Source organism: Zonotrichia albicollis, chromosome 35, assembly GCF_047830755.1.
Source record: "Zonotrichia albicollis isolate bZonAlb1 chromosome 35, bZonAlb1.hap1, whole genome shotgun sequence".
In the NCBI taxonomy this organism is placed as follows: domain Eukaryota; kingdom Metazoa; phylum Chordata; class Aves; order Passeriformes; family Passerellidae; genus Zonotrichia; species Zonotrichia albicollis.
In genome coordinates, this window is record NC_133853.1 from 1,834,096 (window position 1) to 1,848,029 (window position 13,934).

Here is a 13,934-nt window from a genome sequence, read left to right on the forward strand (position 1 = left end):
GACCCCATGGAACTAAGGATTCATGGAACAGTGCAGGACACATGGAACCAAGGGGCCATTGTGAAGCTGTAGGACGAAAAGAGCCCATTGTGACACTGTGGGCCCCCATGGATGCAAAGGTCCATTTTGACATTGCAGGGCCTCATGGAATCCTGGAGACCACTGTGAAACTTTGGGGCCTTGTTGAATTAAGTGGCCCTGCAGGGCCTGATGGAACCAATGAGACCCCATAGAGCCAAGGGTCCATTGTGACCCTGTGGTCCCAAGGTGTCGTGGGTTGACCCAGGCCAAATGCCAAGCATCCATGTGGGCTGCTCACTTACTCCCCTCTGCAGCTGGACAAAGAGAATTTAATAAAGGGTTCATGGGTTGGGATAAGGACTGGGCAAGATCACTCATCAAATACTGTCCTGGGAAAAACAGGCTTAGCTTAGAGATGTGAAATTCATCTATTACTAACAAAGTCAGAGCAGGAAAATTGGAAATAAAATATGCTCCTCAGCTCCCTCCTTCCAGCTCTACCTCCCACCCCAGCAGTGCAGGGAGACAGGGAATGGGGGTTATGGTCAGTTCATCACCCATGGCTTCTGCCCCTGCTCAGGGAGAGGAGTGGTTCCCCTGCTGCACCGTGGGTCCCTCCGAAGGGAGACAGTTCTGCAGGAGCTTCTCCCATGTGAGTCCATTTCAGGCGCAGCATCCCTCTGCAAACTGCTGCAGTGTGAGTCCTTGCCAGGGACAACAGTCCTTCCCAAACAGCTGCAGCATGGGTCACTCTTCCAGGGGTGCATTCCTGCAGGGACAGGCTGCTCCAGCCTGGGAGCAGGGCCCCTCTCCCCATGGCTCTCCTGCAGGGTGCCTGGGTCTCCAGGGCCTGGAGCACCTTCTGCCCCTCCTTCTGCACTGACCTTGATGTCTGCAGAGTTGTTCTTCTCACACGTTCTCCCTCTGCTCTCCTCTGACTGGAGTTTAAACTGCACCACAATCTCTATTTTGATTTCTTTTTAAATCTGGTATCACAGAGGCATTGCCACCATTTATAACTGGCCCAGCAGCAGGTCCATCTTTGAAGCCACCAGGAATTGGCTGTGCCAGACACGGTGGAAGCTTCCAGCAGCTTCTCACAGGAGCCATCCCTGTGCCCCCCAGTGAAATACAAAGCTGTGTTTTGTGTCAGGTACATACAGGCAACATGGTATTTGTGATTGTAATATGTGTGGAAACCGACCATGGGACAGGTATACAGATGTATTCTAATAATTACTGAGGAAAGCAAAGCTTTGAAGAAGAAGGCCTTTGAACCTAACTTTTGTTTGTAATTATCCTTGATAAGTCTTAAAGTGATATAGGAGCATTTGAATTAATGCTTTTAGGATATTGCTTTTTGACAGGAACTTTCTGCTTGTAGATAAACCTTAAAGAGTTTTGCAATTATAATAACCTTTTGAAGTATAATTTGAGAATACTACTTGTAGTAAGGATCTTTGAAACTACAGCTTTAGAATATATAAAAGGAAACATGCTTATCTCACACCGTAAGAAAACTGTGAAAAGCAGCATGAGAAAGGAAGATGAACATCAACTCAAGGATTTATGGTTTCGACCAAGGGCAGGTGGACATCACTGTTATGAGATTTATAGTCCTTGCAATTAAAAGGTGGACCCACATCTGGAATCTGGACCACACCATCTGGGAGATTTCTTCCTTCTTTCGGAAACCGAACCACCACCATCTGGGGATACTCCTTTCTGGGATACATCCTGAGAAAAATTAATTCACCATAGGTATAGAATTGGGATGTAAAAATTGGGAATAGAAACTGCTGATGAGTAAAAATTGGGAATAGAAACTGCTGGGAAAGCTGATGAGTACCCCTATAAATACCTGTAAGCCTCAATTATCAGTGTGCAGTGGGAGGGAAAACTTCCCCCACCGTACCCAACGCTGTATTGCTCATGCTTTACCATATTAAATAATAAATTGATTGCTGCTTGAATATTGGCCTAGTCAAGCTTCTCATTTATAACACAGTGCTCAGTGGCTGCTCGAGAGGTCTCCGTACCTGATGCCATGGGAATGCTTGGGAGGGGCTGGAGGGGTTGTCCCTGTCCCTGTCACCCCAGGCCATTCCCAGGGGGTCTCCATCATTCTCACCCCAGGGAATGCCTGGGGGGTCTCCCTCCCTCTCACCCCTGTGCCAGGGGGTGCTCGGGGCAGTCTCTGTCCCTCTCAGCCCATGGGATGCTCAGGGGTCTCTGTCCCTTCACACTGGGGATGCTCGGGGGGTCTCCATCCCTCTGGCCTCAGGCAATGCCTGTGCAGGCCTGGGGACCAGGGGCTCTGTGTCCCTCTCACCGCTGAGGGTGCTCGGGCTGGGGGGACTCTCTGACCTCCTCACACCTGAGTAAAGGTGCAAATGAGACCATGAGAACGCAACCTGCGTATCTGCTCGAACTTGGATTGTACTGAACAAGAAATGGAAAGGAGTGAGGGAGAGAAATAAATCAGAAATGTTCTCAGAGAGAAAAAAATATGAAAAGGCTCCGGCCCCAACTCCGCAGCTCTCGGGGACACCCGCAGGGCGCAGCGCCTTTCACAATTCCAGCCAATCAGAGGAGGCGCTAACCAAGTTCCAGCCAACCGGAGCCTTTCTCGCCGATGACTCACCGGTTGCCAGGCGGGCCCGCAGAGCCCGGCGGCCCCGGAGCGGAATTTGGGGCTCGGGCCGGGGGGACGGATCCGCCCCGGGGGGGTCCCCGAGCCCCCTGCCCAGCCCTGGGGCCGATCCCACCCAGCAGCCGGTGCTGCGGGGCCGCGGGGCAGAGCGGTGGGAAAGGGGGGTCCGGGCTGGGAGCGGAAGAAATGCGGGAGGAAGGGGAGGGACAGGAGGAGCAGGAGCGGGAGCGGGAGAATCGCGGCGCTCGCAGCGCCCGCACTCCGAGCCTGCAGCACCCCCTGCCCCGGGAGCATCGCCCCCAGCCCCGAGCCGCAGGTGAGGACGGAGGCCGAGCTCGCCCCGGCTCCAGCCAGGGGTCTCCGGGAGGATTTTTTGGAGAGGGTTCGGAGCCGGCAGATGCCGGACTCGAGCCCCGGATATCTCCGGGCTCCCTCTGAGGAGCTTTTCCGGGGGAGAGGAGCCGCGATCGCCCCTCGGGAGGGTCCCGGGGGGTCCACGTGGGGATGGCCCGGTACCAACGGGGCGGGACGTTGATTTTGGGGATCCCCATGAGAGCCGGGGCTGTGGAACGGGGGACCCCCGGGGCAGGGAGAGGGGAAGGGGCGATACCGGAGCTGGGGGACCCCCGGCAGCCCGGAGATGAGGCGGGGACGGGACCCCCTGACCCTGACAGGAGCGTGTCCTGGGGTGACTTTATGATGCTCGTACCCCATCGGTCTGTTTAGCCCAGAAATGAGTTCTGCACCTTTAATGCTGATTCTGAGAGCGAAGAGGAGGAGGAAGAACAGTAGTTTGTTTTCATACGCTGCACTCACTCCTCCACATTCCGGCTTCTGGACTGTTGTGATGCCTTAAGGAGCTGGAACAGAGGCCACATGGAGTTAAGAGGAATAAAGTTGATTTTTATTGAAGTGCCTTTAAAGGCCACACCCTGGCAGCAGAGGAGCCACAACTGTGGCTCTGCCTGGATGTCTGCAAGTTGGGAGCAAAAGAGGGCTTGGTCATGAGATCTCACATTTAAAGAAGTTTTAGTCCATTTGTATATAGAAATTAACTGCTCAATTAATAGTTTCAAATGATGAAGTTACATCTGCCTTGCTTGCATGCCTGCTGTCCTCTTTTCACATTGTTTATGCTTTGGGCCTGAAGTTTTAAGAGATTGTCCTTGAGTCTCCAGCTAGAACAGGATTGTTGTGTCTTCACCACCCTGAGAAAAGATCCCAGTAACACTTAATATAAAACTAAAAGCTGCACATCAAAACAGAATGCAAACATTTACAACCTAAGGTATCAGTTGTCTGCAGTTGGACAGACAGCAGGACAGAGCTCTCCTTTGCTTTTAGTTAGTTAAAACTAACTCGCTGAGGCAGAGAAGTTCCTCCAACTGTGGTTTTTCTTTTTCTTTGGAGCTGTTTAAACCTGCTCTGGACTGAACACCCAGAACACCACTGGCAGCTCACACCTGTGGCCCACCAGGCTGAGCCTGGGCCGCGGCAGCTCCAGTGCTGGAGGGGCCGTTAACAGACTGATAAGAGACTGATAAGAGACTGATAAGAGACTGAGTGAGCCGAGCTACAGCCCACGGAGGGACTTTCTGAGTTTGTCATCTCTTTTGGAGCGGCAAGAGGTTTTATTTTTTAATATTGTTCTTTTTTTGTGCTGGTGAATGCTTTGCCTGTTAAATAAACAGGTTTTTTCCCCTTTTCTCCATGGAAATATTTTCTCGATCTGGTTGGAGGAGGGGCCACTTGAATCTGCTTTGCCCTAAACCAGGATAGGGTGGTGGGAAGAGGGGAGAGCCCCTAGTGACAGGACTGGGGTGAGGCTGGAGAAGGGGACCCCAAAACCCCCCAGCATCCCTAAGCAGGACCCTGGAGAGGGGAGATCCCCAGTGCCCATGGGATCTCCAACAGCCCTGAGACAGGGGACCACCAGAACCCCAGAGACTGAAAGTGGGAAAATCCTGGTGGCTTTTTTTGATTCACTCTTGATTTTTGAAGGTTTTTATGGACACCAGATGACTTCAAGTGATGGACTTGTGTGGGAGGAATCCCCAACCCAAGGCATTCGCACCTTGTTTTTCCCCAAACCAGGATTTCCCATTCCCAAACCTTGGCAATATGGAGCAGGAGAAGGCTTGGAAGAAGAGGAAGATGCCCCGGGACACCGAGGCAGGTGAGGAGGAAGTCAGTGCCCCTTTCCCCTCTCTCCTGCTCCATCTCCCAGCCCAGCACAGCCCCCAGCTGCTGGACAACCCTGCTGCCAACCCCATCCTGCTGGGGATGCACTGGGGGGGTCTCCTTCCCCTTTTGGGTGGCACGGAGGCAAATCCCATCCTCTCCTTGTCCTTCCTCCCCCAGAGAAGGAGCTGAGGATGGAGACCAGGGAGGAAAAATCCCCCCAGCAGAACCTCATGGAAGAGGCTGTTTTGAGTGACTCCACAGTGCAGGAACCCAATGGGGAGGAAAAGCCCCGGCAATCCCACACAAGGAGGGGCTGCAAACCCAGCCCAGGGTGCTCTGAGGAGGAAAGACCCACCCTGAACCAGGAAGGTGGACAGAGCTTCAGCCAGAGCTCAGAGCTGGTGGCCCATGAGCAGCTTCATGCCAGCGAGAGGCCCTATGAGTGCTTGGAGTGTGGGAAGAGCTTCAGGAAGAGATTCAACCTGATCTGCCACCAGAGGATCCACACTGGGGAACGGCCGTACGAGTGCTTGGAATGTGGGATGAACTTCAGCCACAGGTCTGACCTGGTTGTCCACCAGAGGTTCCACACTGGGGAGAGGCCCTACGAGTGTCCCAAGTGTCAGAAGAGGTTTCACACCAGCACCCACCTCCTTGTACATGAGCGCATTCACACCGAGGAGAGGCCCTTCTGCTGCCCCGACTGTGGGATGGGCTTCAGGCACAAATCCACCCTCGTCACCCACCGGCGCATCCACACCGGGGAGAGGCCCTACGAGTGTCCCCAGTGTGGGAAGAGCTTCTCAGACCGCTCGTTCTTTACCCGACACCAACGGAGGCACCGGTAAGGGCAGCCCTGTGAGTGCCCCAGCTGCAGGGGGAGCTTCATGCATTGCTCCAGCTTCATCCCTCATGGGAGGACCCACGTTGGTCAGAGCCCTGGCGATCCACATTCCTGGTGATCTGCATTGGGAAGGCGGCTGGATATTATTTTGTTTTGACCCTAATTTTCTTTGGATTCATCTTCATCCCTTTAAAACAGAGAAAATTGGGGTAAAACTCAATAAATTCATCAATGGCATCTAAAACCTCACTTTTTACTTGTGTTTCAGGGCAATCTGGGATTCAGGGAGATAATTGGGAGAATTTGGGGGTATTTGATGTACTTGTTTCCCTTTCTTGGCACTGAAAGAGACAAGAGGGTTCAAACTGTCACCTCAATGCCACTGAAAACTACTCAATCCCACCCCAAAATTCCTGGATTCCACAGCTCTTTGGTGTGGAATGGGATTGGAAGGGGATTGAGCAAAGTGGCCTTCAAATCAGGAGGCTTGACATGGGCATTAGGTGGGGCAGGATGGGTGGGATGGGGTTTGGGAGGTGGGAAATGGGGGAAATATGGCTTGGGAAGGGAATCATGATGTCCACGAGGGGTGGGATGGGTTGGGGTTGGGACTGGGGAGGTGGGCTAGGGTCTGGAATGAGACCGCCAAAGTTTGGGAATGATGAAGGGAGGGGGAGCCCATTACTGAATGAGTTCTTGAATAATCCACATTCCTGAAGAGATTTTGGAGTATCTCATGTTTCTGAGGCAGTTTTGGGGCACTCCCCAGCTCTTAGGGGTCTTTCCTGAGAGCAGCTCCATGGAGCCCCATTGCCAGGGGTGGTTGCCTTGGGCACGAGCAACCTTTAATGCTGGTTCTGAGCGTGAAGTGTAGGAAGAAGAAGGGGCAGCTCTTTTTCAGAAACTGCACTCCTCCACATTACGGCTCCTGGATGGACAGGATGGACAGACAGACAGCGGGACAGAGCTCTCCTTTGCTATTAGTTAGTTTTTAGCTCACTGAAGAAGAGAAGTTCCCTGAACTGCTCTTTTTCTTTTTCTTTTTTTTTTTCTTTTTCTTTTTCTTTGGAGCTGTTTAAACCTGCTCTGGACTGAACACCCAGAACATCACCCGCAGCTCGCACCTGTGGCCCACTGGGTCAGGCCTGGGCCACGGAATTTCCAGCACTGGGGCGACTGATAAGAGACTGATAAGAGACTGAGTGAGCTGAGCTACTTTCCACAGGGGGACTTTGTGAGTTTGTAACTTCTTTATGTTTTATTGTTTAATATTGTTCATTTGTTGTGTTGGTGAATGCTTTGCCTGTTAAATAAAGAGGTTTTTTCCACTTTTCTCCAAGGAAATATTTTCCTGAACCAGCTGGGGGAGGAGCTGCTTGAATCTGCTTTCTAGAGGAAACCTCTTTTGGAGGTTTTCTCCCAAATTTGCCCTAAACCAGTGTAGGATGGTGGGGAGAGGGGAGAGCCCCAAGTGGCTGGATTGGGGGGAGGCTGGAGAGGGGGAACCCAAAACCCCCCAGAATCCGTAAGCAGGACCCTGGAGAAGGGGGATGCCGAGGACCCATGGGATCCCCAGCAGCCCTGAGATGGGGGACCACCAGAACCCCAGAGGAATGAGACTTGAAAGAGGGAACTCCTGGTGGCTTTTTTTGATTCACTCTTGATTTTTGGAGGATTTTATGTTCATTAGGTGAATTGTAGAGATGGACTTGGGTGAGAGGAATCCCCAGCACAAGGCATTCACACCTTGTTTTTCTCCAAACCAGGATTTTCCCCAAACCATCCCGCAGTGACATCCCCCCTGTACCGCTCTGGGTAAGCTTGGTCCCAAACCTGACCCCAATGTTGGTCTCAGTTTCACTCCACATACAGACACACTCCAGCTCTGTATTTAATCACATCCCAGTCCCAGACTCGACTAGCCCCAGACCCAATCCCAACTCCAGCCCTAAAGCCAATCCCATGTCTAGCCTTAACCCCAATCCCAGCTCTAATCCAAATCTCAGTCCCAACTCCAGTCCCAGCCCTAATTCCCGCCCCTTCCTAAACCCTCAGCCCCAAACCAAATCCCAGGTTCAGCCCTTCTGGGGGTTTGGGGGTGTCTCTGTCCCTCTGACCCCGATGATGTTTGGGTGGGGTCACAGCAGGGCTGAGAGGGACAGAGAATCCCCCGGCCTCCCCAGGTGTGAGAAGGTCGGAGAGCCCCTCCAGCCCCGAGCACCCTCAGGGGTGAGAGGGACACAGAGCCCCTGGTCCCCAGCCCTGCACAGGCATTCCCTGAGGCCAGAGGGATGGAGACCCCCAAGCATCCCCCATAGTGAGGGGACAGAGACCCCCGCGCGTCCCCTGGGCTGAGAGGGACAGAGAGTGCCCCGAGCACCCCCTGGCACAGGGGTGAGAGGGAGGGAGACCCCCCAGGCATTTCCTGGGTGAAAATGATGGAGACCCCCTGAGGAATGGCTCGGGTGAGAGGGACAGGGACAGCCCCTGGGGAATGGCCTGGAGTGACAGGGAAAGGGACAGCCCCTGGGGAATGGCCTGGAGTGACAGGGACAGGGACAACCCCCCCAAACTCCTCCCAAGCATTCCCCAGGGAGAGAAGCACAAAGACCCCTTGAGCATCCCCAGGGTACTGGAGAAAATAAAGCTGGCAGAAATCAAACTTAACTCTGCATACAATACTTTGAGGAATATTTGATTTTCCGACAAGTCACATGTGATGAAAATGCAAACAACTCCTAAACATGAATAAACTGACGATAGAAACAATTCTGTGGCAATTCCAAGATTCATCAGTTCCCGCACAGCTCGAGCTCAGCTGCTGGCAGGTTCCAATAAAACAAACAGGAAATTTGGCCCATTACAGATTATTAAATGGAAGGGGAAGCTCTCTGTTGCTGTCACAAAGGTGAAAGGGACAAAGAGAAAAATGATTCTCACATTTGGCAAAGAACCCAAGCCTTGGAATTCAGGAGATATTTGGGAATTTAGCTATTGAGCTGGGCTTCTTGTGGGACTTTTAGCAGCCTTGTGTTCCTCACCTTGGAGTAAACGAACTTTATAAATCAATCTGATATCATTTGTTCCTTCTCCTCCAGTGATTTTAACCATCTTTTCAAGGAAGGACAACAAAATATTTTCGTAATACTGGGCACCCACAACATCCATTTTCCTCATCAGTTCTCCCATAAGTCACTCAGAGGAAGCTGCGTGCAAGTTTCCAAGTGTTCCTCCAGAGAGAACCACAACCTCCTCAGTGGAGGGAACCATGTTGTTGTCAAAGGCACTTGAGGTCAGACAACAGTGCCTAAACTCATTGTGCCAAAATAATGTCGCAATCTGGTTAAGAAAATTGTTAGAGGGATGCCTCTGCCTCAGGTAAAGTGCTAACGAGACCAAAGCCAAAGTGGATTTTATTGAACAGTAAATGTGCGGTAAAGAGAGAGATGGAAAGAAAGAGAAAAGGAGGGACAGCAAGGGACTGACAAGGGACAGAGACCTCCCCTGGGGCAGGGCAAGTGTGACATTGTCCCCTGTGTGTGGCCTTCCCAGGGTGGGGGTTTTACACCTGAGCCAGTTTGGGTAAGGGGGGTGGAGTTCATCCTGTGAGCAGGGATTACCCCACTCTTTCAGGCTGCAATGTAAGATGTAACTGATGCCGAATTTTGCCCCAAAAGGCGAGAATAACTGCCTAAGAGACTCAATTTAAGTCAGTATAGACAGGAGGTATTTTATTACGATGCGTCGGAGAAATCACAAAAGGGATTTCTAAGTATCTCATGACAAAGCAAGCCTTTTATACAGTTTTGAATATAGAGTTACATCATATACATGCATAATCATAGCCCTGCATGCATATTCATAGGAGGCATGGTGTGGGCGGAGCATGGGCAGAGACTTCTCTTTTGAGGATCATTTCAGTGGTCGTTCCGGTGGCCTTCATCATGGGCAGGGGGCACCTGATGAGTCTTCCTCCTTAAACTTTTGAACTCCCATCCTAATATGGCCAATTCCCGGTGTACTTGGCTTGTTCCCCATGGCTTGGGAAGGCTCTTAGGGTCAGATTGACATTGTTGGCTCTAAACATGCTTAGCCCATCAACTCCCCTATCCCATCTCTCTTCTTGTCATTGTGTTCCATGCTTTAGCTGATCTATTGCTCTATATGTTTCCTAAATGCTATGTTTTTTCAAATGTTTCACATTCCATGTTTTAACACATTATTTCTTGAAGGCTATCCGCTTTGGGGTTTCATAACCAAATGCATGTTTTCAATCACCATCTTCAAAAACTGCTATAAATATGTGGGGCAGTGTTCTTTATCTCTTCCATGACTCACCCCTGATAACGCCCTCCAGGGAAGATATCTTCTGTGAATGGGCCATTGAGTGTCACTGCAGGAATGATAAAATTCCATTTCCGACTGGTCCCTTTCCAGTGTACCACCCATTGTGGGATGCTCTGTCCAGGGGGAAGAACCAAGCATTTCTACCTGGATATAAACTGAGCCTTGCAACACCAGCAGCAGCTTGCCTACTGGATTCCCAGAGGACAAGAGCTCCATAACCACCACTGGACCTTCAGAGGAAGACCAGACCCTTCTACAGGATCACTGCTTTGACAGAATCACCTTCGTCACTCCAACAGGACTGAAGCCACCATTTAATGGGACTGCTGCCACCACCCTGACCAACAGGGTGTCAGGCTATATCCTGACTCTGTCAGTTTAAGGCAGTTTTTCTCTATCATTGCCTTGATCTTCATTTTCTTACTAAATTGTAATTCTCGCTTAGACTTTCCCCTAGGTTTGCCTTCATACCAGTTCAAAAGACAATGTACTCACCACTTGTCTTCTTCCCAAACCAGGATTTTCTATTCCCAAACCTTGATTGGACGAAGGAGGAGGCTGCGAAGAACAGGAAGGAACCCTGGGATACCCAGGCAGGTGAGGAGGAAGTCAGTGCTCCTTTCCCCCTCTCTCCTGCTCCATCTCCCAGCCCAGCACGGCCCCCGGAACAAAAGACAATGTGAGCACCCTTTGTTTTCTTCTCAGAACAGGATTTCCCATTCCCAAATATTGATTGGATGGAGGAGAAGGCTGCGATGAACAGGAAGGAGCCCTGGGATACCCAGGCAGGTGAGGAGGAAGCCAGTGTCCCTTTTCACCTCTCTCCTGCTCCATCTCCCAGCCCAGTACAGCCCCTGGCTGCAGGACACCCTGCTGCCAATACGGTCCTTCTGGGGATGCACTGGGGGAATTTCCTTCCCCTTCCCTCTGGCACGGAGGCAAATCCCATCCTCTCCTTGTCCTTCCTCCCCCAGAGAAGGAACTGAGGATGGAGACCATGGAGGAAAAATCCCCACAGCAGAACCTCATGGAAAAAGCCATTTTGAGTGACTCCACAGTGCAGAATTCCAATGGGGAGAAAATCCCCAGAGATCCCACAGGACGAGGAGCTGCAAAGCCAGCCCAGGGTGCTCTGAGGAGGAAAGACCCACCCTGAGCCAGGAAAGTGGACAGAGCTTCAGCCAGAGCTTGGAGCTGGTGGACCATGGGCAGCTTCATGATCGGTGGAAGCCCTACAAGTGCTTGAAATGTGGGAAGAGCTTCAGGCTGAGCAGCACCCTGATCCAGCACCAGATGATCCACACTGGGGAATGGCCCTACGAGTGTGGGGAACATGGCAAGGACTTCAGCGACAGTTCCACCCTCATCAGGAATCAACACGTCCACACTGGGGAGAGGCCCTACAATTGTCCCCAGTGTGGGAAGAGGTTTCGGAGAAGCTCCAATCTCTTCCAGCACCAGCGGATGCACACCAAGGAGAGGCCCTTCCGCTGCCCTGAGTGCAGGTTGGGCTTCAAGCACAACTCCAACCTCATCACCCACCAGTGCATCCACACTGGGGAGAGGCCTTACAAGTGTCCCCAGTGTGGGAAGAGCTTTACCCAGAGCTCTGCCTTGACCAGTCACCAACGGAGACACCGGTAAGGGAAGCCCTGCGAGTGCCCCGAGTGCGGGAAGAGCTTTGTGCCCTGCTCCTGCTTCAGCCCCCATGGGAAAACCCATGTTGGTCAGAGCCCTGGTGACCCACATTCCCAGTGATCTGTGTTGGGAAGACATTGGGCTGGTTATCCTTTTTGTTTGGCTCTAAATTTCTCTGGATTTATCGTATAAAAACACCTGAAATAGGTCTAAAAAGAAAGTAATTGATTAAAGATGCCTAAAGTCTCACCATTTCGCAGCTATTTCAGGTGGAATTTATAGTTTAAAGATATATTCTGGGGAATTTGTGGGTTCTTGGGGGATTTCAGACAGTGTTCTCCGTATCTTTACAGTCCAGAAGTCATAATGCATTGATCTGTCACCTCAGAATGACTCAGTCCCACTGAAAACACCTCAATATTACCCCAAAAAGCCTCAATCCCACCTCAAAATGGCTTGTTCCAACCTCAAAAAAACTCAGTCCCACGTCAAGATATTTCAATTTCACAGCCTCCAGGGTGAGATGGGGTTGGAAGGAGATTGGGAGAAGTGGCATCCAAATTTGGAGAAGCGGGATTGGGATTGTGTGGGGCTGGGTGTGTGGGATGTGTTTTAATATTAAATAAACCTTTTAAGAATTATTGATTTCTGTCCGATTTATTTTCTATCAGTTCAGTTTTGTTTTTCAGAGTGCCACCTTCTCAGCTGATTGTGTTTGTGCCCTCCTTTCTCTCCTGCCTTTCTTTCCCTGCTCTGTTTCTCTCTGAGTGTCTCCCTTGACCCAGGGCAGCTCCCACAAAAGACCCTACCCTGATTTCATTCCCAATCCATTAGCTACAACAACCATGGGTGAAGTTATGAAGGCTGGCAGTGAAATGTCACTGTAAGATCTTGCTCCACTTGGCTTTTGGCTCCTTCTTAAGAGCTTTGCCTTCAGAGGCAGGAACATCTTTTCCTGGTTGGGAACTGCAATTCCAGCCCCTGGGAGTGTGTGCTGTGGATCCCAGAGGGGCATTCCCGAGGCCCCCAGGGTGCTGCTCGTGCCGTGCCTCCCAAGGAGCTGTGCAGGGCCAGGGGACAAGGTCCAGCAGCTCTGTTGGTTCTGCAGTGCCACAAGGGCCCCTGGTTCCATGAGTTTCCATACTGCCAACAGGGGTTCCTTGGTTCCCATGATGCCCTGCTGTGTCACCATGGATATTTGGTGCCATGAAGTTCTTCAGTGTCACAATGGCCTCACTCACTCCATGAGCTTCCACAGGGTCAGAATGGCCTCCTTGAATGGGCAGTGTCACCATGGACCATTGGCTCCATGCAGCCCCACTGGGCCACCATGGACTCCTTGGTTCCATGAGGTCCTGGGGGCATCTCCATGGTCTCCTTGGATCCACACTGTCACAATGGACCACTGGATCCACGTGGCCCTGCTGGGTCACCATGGCCCCTTGGTTCCATGGCACCCCAGGGTCACAATTGACTCCTTGCTTCTACGTCACCCTCTCAGTGCCAAAATGGCCCCTTTACTCCATGAGGAACACAAAATTTTTATAGAAACATTGAGCAAATCCTGCTTAATACACCTGGGAACATCTGTTTGCATTCAAGAGAGAGGTTAAAGGTGAGGATGGCACCAGCAGCTTCCATCTGCAACAGAGATCCAGGAAAAGGACAGGGACAGAGAATTCAGCTGCAAGACTCAGAGAATTCTGCTTCCAGAGATCATTTCTGCTCACACTGTCCCTTTTAGAAAGGTGACACCATTCCAGGCAGCCTGGACTGAGCAGGTGGTTCCTGAGTGGGGTTAGTTTTTCAGGAAACCTGCTCAGGCTTTTCCATTCTTTCCTTCCCAACAGGAAAACTTCTCCTGAGCCTGTGTGCAGGTACAGCCCTGAGGAGAGCAGGTGGGATGTGGTGCAAAGGGCTGGGACATGGAGCTGCAGAGCTAAGGGACAAGGTTCTGCTGCAGGGCACAGGGATGTCAGTGCCAGGTGGGCCATGTCAGACATGGTGAGGCTGGAGGTGAGGAGCAGCTTGTCCAAACAGGGTCAGCCTCAAGGGGCTCATTCTTCTCTGTGGCCAGACTTCCTAAGGAGACATTCAGCATTAGCATCACCTGAGGAATGCTTCTATCAGCTCTTCTTTAAACTGGAAATTAAAAATAGTCACTTGATTAAAGAAAGCAAGTCATGAGGTGCACTTTGAAATCTTCATTATTAATGCAACTCCAAACTGACTCCAATCAGCTGCACA

The 13,934-nt window shown here is 51.4% G+C and overlaps 1 protein-coding gene across 6 annotated transcripts; it reads left to right on the plus strand.

The window, feature by feature from the left end:
- The first annotated feature begins 2,647 nt into the window (after positions 1–2,647).
- Positions 2,648–12,307, plus strand: LOC141726500 (uncharacterized). 6 transcript variants are annotated; one of them, XM_074531404.1, is made up of 8 exons: positions 2,648–2,990; positions 4,085–4,302; positions 4,676–4,850; positions 5,036–5,702; positions 6,774–6,936; positions 7,469–10,646; positions 10,755–10,838; positions 11,024–12,307. In XM_074531404.1, the coding sequence occupies exons 3-5, from the start codon at positions 4,706–4,708 to the stop codon at positions 6,880–6,882; spliced, it is 921 nt and encodes a 306-aa protein (XP_074387505.1). In that variant the 5' UTR covers positions 2,648–2,990; positions 4,085–4,302; positions 4,676–4,705; the 3' UTR covers positions 6,883–6,936; positions 7,469–10,646; positions 10,755–10,838; positions 11,024–12,307. The 6 variants fall into 6 exon arrangements, with proteins under 6 accessions (XP_074387505.1, XP_074387510.1, XP_074387504.1 ...); XM_074531409.1 differs by having other exon boundaries at positions 4,769–4,850; XM_074531403.1 differs by lacking the exon at positions 4,085–4,302 and having other exon boundaries at positions 7,469–10,479; positions 10,568–10,646.
- Positions 12,308–13,934: the final 1,627 nt, after the last annotated feature.